The 12,453-nt window shown below is 37.9% G+C and overlaps 1 protein-coding gene across 1 annotated transcript in view; it reads right to left on the bottom strand.

Moving 5' to 3' along the window:
- APOB (apolipoprotein B) overlaps window positions 1–12,453 on the bottom strand; it is a 34,975-nt gene that overhangs the window by 252 nt on the left and 22,270 nt on the right. Inside the window, 4 exon segments of the mRNA XM_041420971.1 lie at window positions 1–1,611; window positions 2,666–2,849; window positions 3,684–3,798; window positions 4,253–11,833. Coding sequence (XP_041276905.1) covers window positions 1–1,611; window positions 2,666–2,849; window positions 3,684–3,798; window positions 4,253–11,833 — 9,491 coding nt within the window.

The raw sequence follows: 12,453 nt of genomic DNA, 5'->3' as shown, positions 1-12,453 counted from the left end.
CATGGGCACCTGTATTCTGAGCTCTCCTTGACGAACAGCTACATACGGCTTTATGCTCTCAGCTGTTATTTGCTCAAGCCAGCGAAGAAGCTCTGAGAGATATTGCAGGAAAGCAGAGTAATTTTCTATAGTTACATCAATTAACCTCTTGGCTTCACTGATTAGCTTTTCTTGGGACTGGCTAAGCTGCCCAGAGATCTCCCGGAGCTTTTCTTTGAGCTGCTTGTTATGTTCATCGATTTTCCTCTTAGCAGCTGCAGACCAATATCGGATTTTTTCCTGAGCAGCAGATGAGAGTTCCACGATCTTCTCTTTTCCTTTTCCTTCAATATCAGTTATAAGGTCATAATATTCCTGACTGTAGATTTCTGCCAATTCTCTTACTTGGTCTGTCAGGCGTGTGGCAATGCCAGCAAGATCTCCAACATACTGGTTATGCCAATCTACGAGAAGATCTATGATATTCTTCAGCCATGCCAGTACTTTGTCTTCCACCTCATAGTATTTCACTGACAATCCAAGTGCAGTTGGGTCAAAATATTCCTCCCGCAATGACTTTATGTAGAGGAGCAGTTGATGCAGCTTTTTTGAAAGGTCCCGGAATGTCTTCTGGCTAAAGTCTTTGAACTGAGAAATGTACTTTTTAACATCTTTTGTCAAGGATCTCAGCTTCTGGGCAAAGTCTGAAGCCATTGCATCTTTGTACAGCTGTTGTGCTTCGACTTTGATGTCTTCAAAAGTTTTGGATTGCAAGCTTCTAACCATTTCTTCTACCTTCTGAAAAACTTGTTGCACAGTTTGTTTCAGTTGCTTCAGCCTTCCGGCAAAGTCAGCTTCCTGAAGAGTAGCAAATGTCTGCCTGATTTTGTTCTGCAAATCTTTCAGCATTTCTTTAATTTGATCAAGTACATTACGGCCTCTAAGAATTGTTTCAGAAGCAGGAAGTCTGACTTCCAGCTCATTGATAGCTGCAATCAAGGCATCAAAGTACTCCTGAAGTTTTGAAAGGCATACATCAGCAGTTTTTGCTACCTTCTCTGTAGTCATGAGGTATATTTCTGCACCACTGTACTTTTCAGACAACCCAGGGACCTGAAATTTTGTGGTTTTCAGGAATTCAGTGGCTGCGTCAATTACGTGCTTTATTTTCTGGTGGTACTCTTCTATTATGTCAATTAAAACATTCAAAAGTTCTGCTTTTATTCTTTGATAGTCAAACTGTTCAGCCTGATCTGCTGCTCTTCGATAAAGCCGTTTAGCTTTGAACTTCAGCTCCTGATATTTGTCAGAGGCCTCGTTGGCGGCTGTGCGAAGATGAGCATCTATTTCATCTATTTGATTTGCAGCAAAAGTGTACGCTTTTTCAGCATTATTCTGCATTATATTCTTCATCTTTAAGGTGGCAGCACTAATTTCCAGTCCCATATGCTCCTTATGGTACCGATTAACATACCTATAGACTGCATTTGTCATTTTAGGCACTCTTTCTTTCAGACCCAACAGCAAGTCTTTGGCAGCATCCTCGTTCCAGTTGAATTTAATTTGCATCTGGTCAGGTTCTTTGAGGGATATCTCACCTTTTAGTATATCAATATCATTCTGGGGAGCAGACTAAAAATACAAAACAGGGTAAGAGAACTCCAGTATCATTTATGAGCGTATTTTAACATTCTCATTATTGCATCTTTAATTTTATAATTTATTAAGACAAGCACTCTCCAATTTTTTGTCCACTGTCTGTTTGCTGTCGTTTGCTCTCATTTTGAAAGGTTATTTTGGAAGAAATTATCTTGTACCAAGCTACTTCAAGCTTCTTCAAAGTGCAAGACTAGAACATAACTTAGTCTGATCTTTAATATCTGATTGCAAACAAGATTTTTCCTTCCTTTGTATTAAATGACTATCATGTCTCATAAGGCAGGTGAATTACTTGGGAAAATGAGCCTTCTACTCATTCCTGAAATCAATTAAAGTGAATTCAAAAAGCATCTTTTTCATGTGAAAATATTAGAGGATTTAATTGTGTAATCATTTAAATAAATGAGACAATTTAGGCAGTTATTCAGAGTAGTTAATAAATCCTCAAATAAGACTATATTTACATGTATAATTTTTCCATTTATAATAAATAATAAATAGTGAATTATGAGTTGCTTCTGATCCCTAAATTAGTATATAATTTTGGAAGGTAAGATTTTAATTTGGAGATTATTGTAGTATGCCAATAATAAGAGCATGTATTGTAACACATTAACAAATTAAAGAAGACATTTCACAGATGGTCTGACCTCTTCTAGTCACCTTACTCCTATAATGGTCACTTATGTAGTAATTCTAAGTAGCCTGATGGCTATCTATTAAATCTGATGGGTAGCTTATCTAAAACTGACTTTGTATATTCTTCACTTTCAGGGGATGTGCTTTCTTGACCATAGGAGGCAGAAAAAAAAACTCTGTGAAGGGATTGAAAACACCTCTTTACACAGATATTATTTTTAGCACTGGAAAGGCCAGTGTAGGAAATAAAACTTTTAATTACTGATAATACAGTTTTTGTTTGGTGGTTAATTTATATCTCAACATTAACACACACAAAATTTAAAATGGAACTTCTCCTCTAACCACACCAAACATTTTTGCTTTTTATTGCTCATATTAAGCTTACCTGAGTTTGGTAGTACACTCTGGCAAGGAAAGTTTCATCATTCCCTCCCATGACATAAGCAAGGGTCCCAGCTGAGGGTGAGGATATTGAGCCAGATGATTTCCTTTCATTCTCTTGGTAACGCACATGAACATCTGTGAAAGTTGGGCTGATGATGTCTAGTGATAAAGTGTCCTCCATGGCTCTGCAACCACAGTAAATACACAGCTATGAAGCAATGCAGAAAGCACAAGTCTGTATGTCTGAACATAGTACCACCTATAATTTCATATATATATATATATATATATGTAAGTAAACAATGCCTTTATGATGAAAATAAAATGTCAGGTTTATTGTCCATATTTCTTAGAATTAAGCCTGACACATTCAAAACTTCATGTCACTGTAATTTTCCTGTTTTAGATAAAACTATATTCAGCTCTGTTGTGAATTTTCATTAAATTAGAGCAGGTAAAAAAAACCTGTAGCTGAACCATTGTCAGCTTTCTACAGATCAGATTTCTACAAACTGACTGCAATTTTTCCACCAACACAAGTATAGGCACTACTGTTTATTTGCATTTGTATTTGCTTTCACTGATTCTGTTCCTTGGCTGTATCAACACACTTGCAGATTAAAACAGGCAGTAAGAGAGCCAAGTCTAATCCCTGGTGTGGGCACTTGTGAATAAAATTTACTCTGTACTGGCTTGTGGTGACAGAGGGATCCACTGGGAAGAAACCCAACTATGTTGATGGTTAGATCTAGAACTGCTCTGATTATAAAATACTGTGTTTATGTCTCAGGTTTTCTGACAGGGGGCTGGTGAGAAAAGCTGTTCTGGAAAACCTGACAGGGAACAGTTTTCAAATTACCTTGAGGGGGAAAAGGACACAGTCAATAATGGCAAAGTTGATATAGATACAGGTTCTTATTAATTACTGCAAAGCACCCTGGGGCATTAGAGATCAAAGCAACAACACATCATTTGCAATTATGTGTATTATAAATTACATTATTAGAGCAAATCTTTACCTAAATCCTGAAATAGTTAGGTTTTCCTGGTAGTTTGCACTCAAGTCACGATGTGAAAAGCTGCCAGTTGTCTTCACAACAAACACGCCTTCTTTGTATTCATAGTTTGAAACAACTGTGGAAAAGATTTCAAATGTGTATATTACCAACAAAAAATACATAAGACATATCCAATTGTATGTTAGATGGCCAGTTGTGGGGTATTTCACTGATGTGTCAAATTATGCTTCAAGAAACTGAATGCCGATAATGTCTCAAATAAAAAGACATGGAAACATTTGTTTGACCGGAGCATTTTAAAATTCACATTATATCTCAACATGGATATGACACACACAAACATATATATATATATATAGTCATTAGCCTCCAAGGTGACTGATTGAGACTCCGATAGTAATTTATGAAAAAATGTCACTGCTGATAAAAGAAGTGTCATCTAACACCAATGCTAAACAGACAGAAACACCTTCATATGCAAAGCCCTGGGGAAAAAACATCTGAAAAAGCCTAGTCTACAATATTTTTTTCCCCTCAAAATCATGCCATATAGAATTTTAATGTCTTACCATTCAGGTCATATTCCAGGAATTGCAATGTTGAGCTGCAGGTAGAGTCAATGGAATGTTCAAAAGAATCCTTCTTATTTGTGAAGTCTGTTCTCCAGGTGACGTTGTACAAAGGGGAAACAACTTTGAAAGATCCAGTCAAGGCACCAAATGATGGGATGTAAATTCCAGCAGGCAAGGATATTTTCAGAGGGGGGATCTCAATTTTCTGTTCAGGAATGGTAATTGTAGGCATTTCAAAATCTGCAATTTTATTAGCTACTTCATCTAGATCTACCGAGAAACTGCCAAATGAAACACTCTTTGGTAAAGTGAATTGAGACATAGTTATTTGGTATTCAGGTATTGTCACCTCAAAAAATGGCATTTTATATTCTTCTAATGTAATATAATTTGCTCCTACATCCACTTTGGGGAATCTTAGCTTTGGCAGAGTGGGTAAATGGACATCAAATGGCATTGTGCTTAGTGTCTGTGGAATTTTTATGTTGCGCAAGTCAACAGTGTATGCTGGGACCTGGAGAGTGGTGAAAGGAAGGCTGAACTCTGGAGTGCTGAGGACAGCGCTTGGAGCCTCTAGCTGTAACCCAGGAATAGTGACAGTGAAGCCATCGGTCAGCTTATTCACAGGTATGGGGAAAAAGTAACCATCCTCACTCTTGGTGTACACGAGGGACACCGAGCCATTCAAGTACTGTTTCCTGTCAGCACTGGTAGTGACATCCAGCTTCAAAATATCCCACAAGCTCTTCTCAGAAATGGGACACTTGATGACTTTGAGGAAGTCCATGTATCCTTCCAAAGATCCAGAAATAATAAATTTTGCCTCTGAGTTTTCATTTGATAACTGCACATCATGACTGAGAGATAGTGAGTGAATTTGGCCTTCACCCTTCCAGCCAGCTTTCTGGTTTGCAGGACTGATTTTCACTACAACAGCCTCATTAACTGATGCCATGCCCAGGTAGGGATTTGGCTGAATGGCTTGAATCTGAAGATCTGCTGATACATCCCAAGGAGCCAGCTCTAAGGTTGCTTTGCATCTCTGAGTCCCCGTTGTTGTGAAACGAGATGTACATTGTGCAAAGTTCTTCCCATTGTGCTCCCAGACTGCATAAATACGACGGGCAGATGCTTCAACTGCAAGTAATTCTTTGATTTCAATCATCCAGAGCCCATCTGCTTTAGAGTGGGCCTCGAATCTGAGGGATGACCGAGCTCCATTAGCATTTAAATAGGCATTTGCCTCATGGTCTAAACTCCCAGAAAATGCATTTCCAGTATAAAATACTCCATCAATATCCCCAGTTGTAGAAGATTCTACTGATATGTAATATGTAAGACTCTCCAAAGCAAATTTGTGAGCAATTTCTCCCTTAGCACTGGTACCATATTTGGGAGTATTAAAATCATATATTAATTTTATCCCTGAGGAAAGAGTGGGTTTAGATTTTGTATTTCCAGAAAGTTCTTGGCTGAAATTCATTTTTAAAACTGGTGTGTCAACTTCTATATTTGTTGCCACAGAAGCTTCCATGATCCTCTTTAAGAGAGTGATAGTGCTATCATGGTTTCCTCCTAGATATTTGTTATTACTCAGGGACAGTGCTGTGGCCAGCTTCAACCCCCTTTTTCTTGTCAAACTTGTTGAACCATCCAGCTTAAATTGCAGAGCCTCAATGACAGAAGAGGATGAGACACTGAGATGTCCAACAATATCTGACTGATTGAACAGCCCAGCATTTGCTGCTAAAGTGATTACGCTGGATTTAAATGAGAAGTCATAAGTAATGTTGCCCATGGCTGGAACTAAGATGTTGTTTGCTGAGCTATTGATTCTGAATCTAGGAAGCTTTAGAGTGCGTAGATCCTGGGGGATATGAAGTACTGGAAGCTCAAAAGAAGGTACGACTAGTGTGTAAGATGGCACTGAAAAGCCAATTATTGGGACTGTGAATCCTCTTGTGCTTATTTCTTTTGGAAGTGTGAAACCAAAGGCTGGCATCTCAGCAGTGAAAGGAGAAACTTCCATATTCACAACTGGAATGGTGTATCCTGGAATTGTGAGGGTCCGTGGTATTTTGTTCAGTGATGTTTGTATTTTATATTTGTCCAGTTTTGTTTTGGCTTCATTATATGACTTTGTAAGAAAATCTAAAGCTGCATTTCTCCCTTTTTCAAAATGCTTGTTGAATAAAAGAATGTTCTTATTAAGTACTTCATGCACTTTTGCTAAAGGAAGTGGGATTGCATGCATATCTTTGTTTTTCTCATACTGAGCATTCAAATTTAAATCAAAGGATTGTCTTGTTGTCTTCAATAATTCCTTCAGGCCTCCCTGTTCCCACAGTGAATAATCTTTCAGCTGAGGAGTTTTGATTCCAGTGTAGGGAATCTGAATCTGAGGAATGCTTAGAGGAATGTTTAGGAAGTCCAGGTTGGCATCTCCATTCATTTCGATATGAGCTTCAATTCTGTCCTCATTACTGCCAGCAGACATATTATGGGAATATCTGTATTGATTGAATCTGCCAGTAGCTTGCCAGTTGACCTGCTGAACAGAAGAACTGAGGGCAAACCCATAGTTATTTAGGAAGTCAATTTTGCCCGTTAGTTTCATTGGGAAGCTGATTTTCACATTTCCATCATTGTTTGTTGAAAGACGAATTTCAGAAGGGTTTGCCAAGAAGGAAAGTTCATTATTTACAGTTCCAGTAATCCGTCCATGGAGCCGAGCATTGTGAGAGCCTGTTAATTCTACTTTCATTCCTAGAAGCTCTCCTGTGCCTTGCACATTCAGAAGGCTACGTCCCACACGCTGTGACTCCATTTCAGACTGAACCTGAAGCATTGCAGACATTAAGGAATGACATTCATATTTCATAGCTTGGTTGACTTTCAGGTACTTATCATTTATTCTGTTGCTGGCAGAAAATGTAATACTGGGGCCCTCAATCTTGAAAGTGGCATGTGAATCATGAGTGCCTTCATCGGAGAAATTGGGTGAAACCCATTTCCAGTTTCCTCTACCAGCAGAGGTAAATGATATGTATCCTGCTTCTACCTCTGTTGTCATGTTATTGATCAGATCAGCCTGGCTGGAGAAACCAGCTTGTGGAATATTCAGTCTGTGAGAATATGCCATTCCACTCTGCATCCAAATTTTTCTTTGCAGCTTGACCATCAAGTTATTCTGTAGCTCTACTGAATTTTTCTTTGTATTTAAGTTTGCTCTAGTTTCAGCTTCACCTTCTACTGAAGTCCCTAAAAATAACACTTCATTGGTATGATCAACTTTAAGGAACCTATGGTTGACTTTCATGGCATTCTTAAGATTCAGCTGCTTCATGTCAGGGGCCAGCAGACGTGAATCTCCAATAATACTAAAAACTAGGAAGTCTAATTTGGATGTTGTTTGAGCTGAAATGGAGGTAACAAATTCTGGACTGTTTGCAGATGTTGTGGTATTACGAATCTCAGCTTGTGTAGACAGTGTGAAGAATGGAGAGGTGACTCTGAAAGCACCAGACAACTTGCCAAATGTAGGGACAGTCACAGTATGTGGGATACGTGGGAGCTGGAACTCTGGTATCTTCATGTTAGGAATCTGGAGCTCATTTAGATTTAGCTTTGGAATCAATAATTCTGGTATTTGAAATTGAGGCATTTGTATTTCTGGGAAAGAAATGTCAGAAAAGGGCATATCTCTCATCTTCAGATCTTTCAAATAGACATCAATAGATGGGAACTGAAATTCCGCAGACATGATTTTGTCTATTGTTCTCACAATCAGAAGCTTAACTTCAATCAAGTCAATTGTGAAGGAAGGAACTTGTAAGGCATTTAGAATTTTAAATTCTGGGGTAGTAAATTTCATTGGGATTTTCAAGTCCTTTAGTCTCTTAATATTGATCTCATAGGAGGGGATATGGAGATCAGTCAGTGGGACAATGAATTCTGGTGTTCGAAATGTTGCTTCCCGAAGACTTCGGAGACTAACCTCAAAGGCAGGTATAGTGACTATAACTGCCCTGATTTCAGGGACTTTAAATCCAGTTTCAACAAACTGCTTTACATGTTCAGCCCAATTTTTTAGATCATACTCTTCAGCCAACGCAGTGATTTTTTTGGAAGCTGTGTTCCATTGGTCAGAGATGTATATGACAACAGAATTGTAGAATTGGCTTATCTTCTGAAGACACCACTGGAATTCCTGAGAAATATCCATTTCAGAAATCCTCTCTCGCAGGTCTTCCAGATGTTCATTTACCTTGGCTTTGAGATTAGCAAATGTTGTTGAGTCTATGAGCTCCATGAGCCAGTTAATTACTGCAGCAAGCTTCGTGTCCTTTAGTTGTTCCATGTATTTTGAAATCACAGATCTAAAATCTCTTATATACTGTTTCAGTGCTTCTGCTTTCTGTGGAAGTTCTAGATTTCTGAGTTCTTCATTTATTTTCTGAGTCACTTCTCGAATTTTGTTATTTGTGTCATCTACAAATTGGTCATAATCAAAAGCCTTGAGCTTTTTAATAACCATGTCAAGGAACTTGTTGACTTGCTTTATCATCTTTTCATAATCAAAGGTTTGCACTTTCTTGACAGCATCATCAACAAAAGCAACAACTTTATCAAAGCATGACTTCACATCAGCATTTTGCAGGTAGATGGTCAGTTTCTGGAGAGTTTCTTTTATTCTGTATGTTTTAAGCAGTTCTATTATTCTGTCAATTAAAAAATATATCTGCTTATCAATTTCATATTTTATAATCAATTTGTGCATATGACCACGGAAAGCGCTGATCTTCTCAGATAATTCATATTCCTCTATCCAATTTAGAATGAAGTCTTTGATTTGTTCAAGAATTTCATTAATTTTTTTGATTGGCAAAGATCGCTTTAATTTTTCTAAACATTCTTTAGCATCAAACGCTTTAATCTGTTGTTTCAAATTTTCTGCAATGCTTCTGAGATCAATGTTCTGAATCTGATTCTTGAGTAATTCTAGGTTTTCCTGTATTTTTGCTGTAATCTCATACTCATCATCAACATTTTTAATCCAAGCCAAAGTGCTGCTTCCGATTTTGTTAAGATCATATTGTTGGAAAAAAACCCGCAATTTTTCAATGATGTTGATTACAGTTGTTCTTACCTGATATTTGTTATCTAGAGCTGTCATTGTTTCAACTATTTGATCAAGAAGCTGTGCAAGAAGTCCTTTAATGTCATACTGCTCATAACAGTCTTTGATGTATTGCTCAACTTCTATCAGATAGATCTGCAGCAGAGACAGTATTTCTTGAAGATTGTCCATGGCTTTTTCTAGAATAATTTGGAGATCATCAGATGTTATTCTGTAGTCCTTTGTGAAAGCAACAAAATTATTTTTCATGCTGCTAATTTTGCCTGTGATATCTAATTTGTCCATGTAATCATTAATGTCCTGTGGCAGTTTGTTCAAAGTTGCCTTGTATTTTTTCATGTGTTGTTCTACATCTATGCTCTTCAGATATCTTTGTATGGCCTGCAGTGTGGAGAGAATGGTGCCTCTGAGTTTTTCAAAGTAAACTGGCAAATTTTCCAAGAAGGGTAGGCTAATAACATGCATATCTTTATTTTTGTCATACTTCAAAAAGCCAGAGATGCTGAATTCTTGAGGCTCCGATATGCTGTTCCTGAGACCCAATAGATCAATTAAATTAACTTCTTCAGATGTTAATGGTAGTATGACTGATGTGTCCATTACAGAGAGATCTGCTAAAGCTCTTCCATTAAGTTCTACACCAATCTTTTCTCCATTATTGTAAGCACTGAAATCTTGTGAATATACATTATTGTTTATCTGACTTTTCAGTTTCCAAGCACTTGACTGCTCTGATGGAGTAAAAAGCATATTGACTTTGTTGTCAAGCAGCGTAGTGTACCTTCCTCTAGACTTCAAGCTATGGCTGGTAGAGCCTCTGTAATCATGGGAGAAAGTAAAAGCAAGAGGCTCTGCTTTAAACAGCAATTTGCTGTACAAGTCTCCTGTGTGTTCACCCACAGCAACCAGCTTTCCATTAGCATTGGTGTGTACGTCAGCTGTGATGACAAATGGGGCCATAGTGGAACGCACAGCATTGCTGAAACGGAGAGGTTTGGAATCACAGTTTGTGTTCATGGTAACTGAGGAAGAAAGTCCTGCCACATCCAGATGAACTCTGTGACTCACTGCTGCGCCTTGAATGTTTGCCACGGTGTCTGTTTTCAAGTCTGCAGTTACACCAGCACATGTAAGGGTGTAGGTGTGCCTTATTTCATCTGCTTCATGGACTCCTCGGACATTGCCACCCAACTTCATATTCAGAGGCTCGAGAAGGAGTTCTGCTTTATTGGAAACTTCTGTTTTAATGTATTTAAGATTATTGCTCAGTTTAGCTGTTAGTGAGCTAGGCTCTAGTTGAAGGTCAAAAACATGCTTGTGGAACTTCTCAAAGCTGAAGCTGTTGTCTAATTTTGAAACAAATGTTAAGGATAAGCCTGGAATATTCAAATCATTTGTATACTCCAACTTAATCTCTTTGAATGATCCCTGCAAATTATTTGAAAACTTGAGTCCTTCTCTATTAACTCTGAAATTTAAAACATGTTTGTTGTCCATACCCAGAACCGTACTCTGATATTCACTTCCCAGCGTTATTTCTGTTAGGCTCACTCTTCCACCTACATTGAATTTTGCATTGTTTTTCCCATAGCGCCCAGAAGAGGACAGTGACATGGAGCCTCCAGCAGTGTCGAGCTTGGCATTCATTTCACTCTGCATGGCCAAGGGACTAAACTGCATGTTGGTGGTTGCAGTGCTGGCTAGACCATACCGATTGACATTGAGTGATGACTTATGTGCAGCTCGATTCTTCTGATCAGTCAGGGAGATATCAGTGTTGAAAACAAGGTCCTGGGAATTGAGAGAACCTGCAAACACGGCAAAATACTGGATTTGCTTGTAAGTGGCTTGGCATTCGGATCGAAGTGCTGCCATCTTCTTTGACAAAATTATTTCAAGCTTATTGACAGCTGCAGTATGTTGATACCTCCAGTTGGTTTCAGATGACATTTTCAGCTGGCTGTTTTCACACTTCAGTGAAGCTGTGTTCTTTAATAGCCCATTTTGCACATCAGAAACTGAAGTAATGGAAAACGAACCATCACTGTATCTGCCAGATATCTGATTGGTAGCCTGAAGGTAAGAAGAATCCAACTTCAGATCTGATTTTCCTTCTAAAACCCGTCTCTTTTCATTGTATGTGGTGGACAGAGTGTAAATGCTTCTTGCAAACACTGAAGCCACTTCCAGCTGCCCTTCCATATTGACATTATTGGTATTCAGGTTATTTATCTTTTCAGAAACAATGTCACTGGAAAATGAAAGCCGAGGACCCAGAGTACTTGATGCTGTAAGTGATAAGGTGTAGTTTGCAACTGGAATAGGTTCATAATTCTTTCTGCTGGACAGCTTAAAAACTGATGTTAAGACTCTGTGCTTCAGGTGATTTTCGTAAGCACAGATGAATCCGTTTCTGTTATATGATGCTTCTCCAGAACCTTAAATAGGAAAAAAGAGACAAAAGGTAAGTGTGTCTATACCTTTTCATATTTGAGAACTTGACTGATACCACTGAACTTCTATGCTACCGCTTGAATTGCAATTACTGTTATGACATTTTGTTTTAAAGGCCTAAGTGCTTTGGTAAATACTGAATATTTCAGTAAAATGGCTACTATTTTGATATTTGAAGCTAAAGTTTTGAACTACAAATAAATTAAGTTTCTACACTACACTACTAAATATAATAACATGAAATGACATAAAATTATGTAATTATTTAAACTCAAATTAAGAAGATGGACTCAAGAATAGCCCGTATCTAACATTCCTAGATTTCAGTGTTTTCTTTATAGTGCCTCAGTTATCGTGAGGAGTTTAGAAGAAAATGAAGTCAGGTTGTCTGTTTGCTGTTTAAGAACCCAAAGTGCAATTTTAGGGGAACTAACTTAAAAATACCATATTATGGCAATATATGGACAAAAAAAGATAAGACAATTTTATATACATATATACACATATTAATAGACTGAGAAATAAATTGTGGGCATACCTACACATACACTTACACACCTGATTTTGAAAACAATTGATTTACCAGCTGCACAAGTGTTTGTAC

The sequence above is a fragment of the Onychostruthus taczanowskii genome, unplaced genomic scaffold (genome assembly GCF_017590055.1).
Source record: "Onychostruthus taczanowskii isolate IOZ18803 unplaced genomic scaffold, ASM1759005v1 scaffold11, whole genome shotgun sequence".
NCBI classification, from domain to species: domain Eukaryota; kingdom Metazoa; phylum Chordata; class Aves; order Passeriformes; family Passeridae; genus Onychostruthus; species Onychostruthus taczanowskii.
The sequence above is the reverse complement of the archived record's forward strand: the minus strand, read 5'-3'. Positions and strand labels throughout refer to the sequence as shown.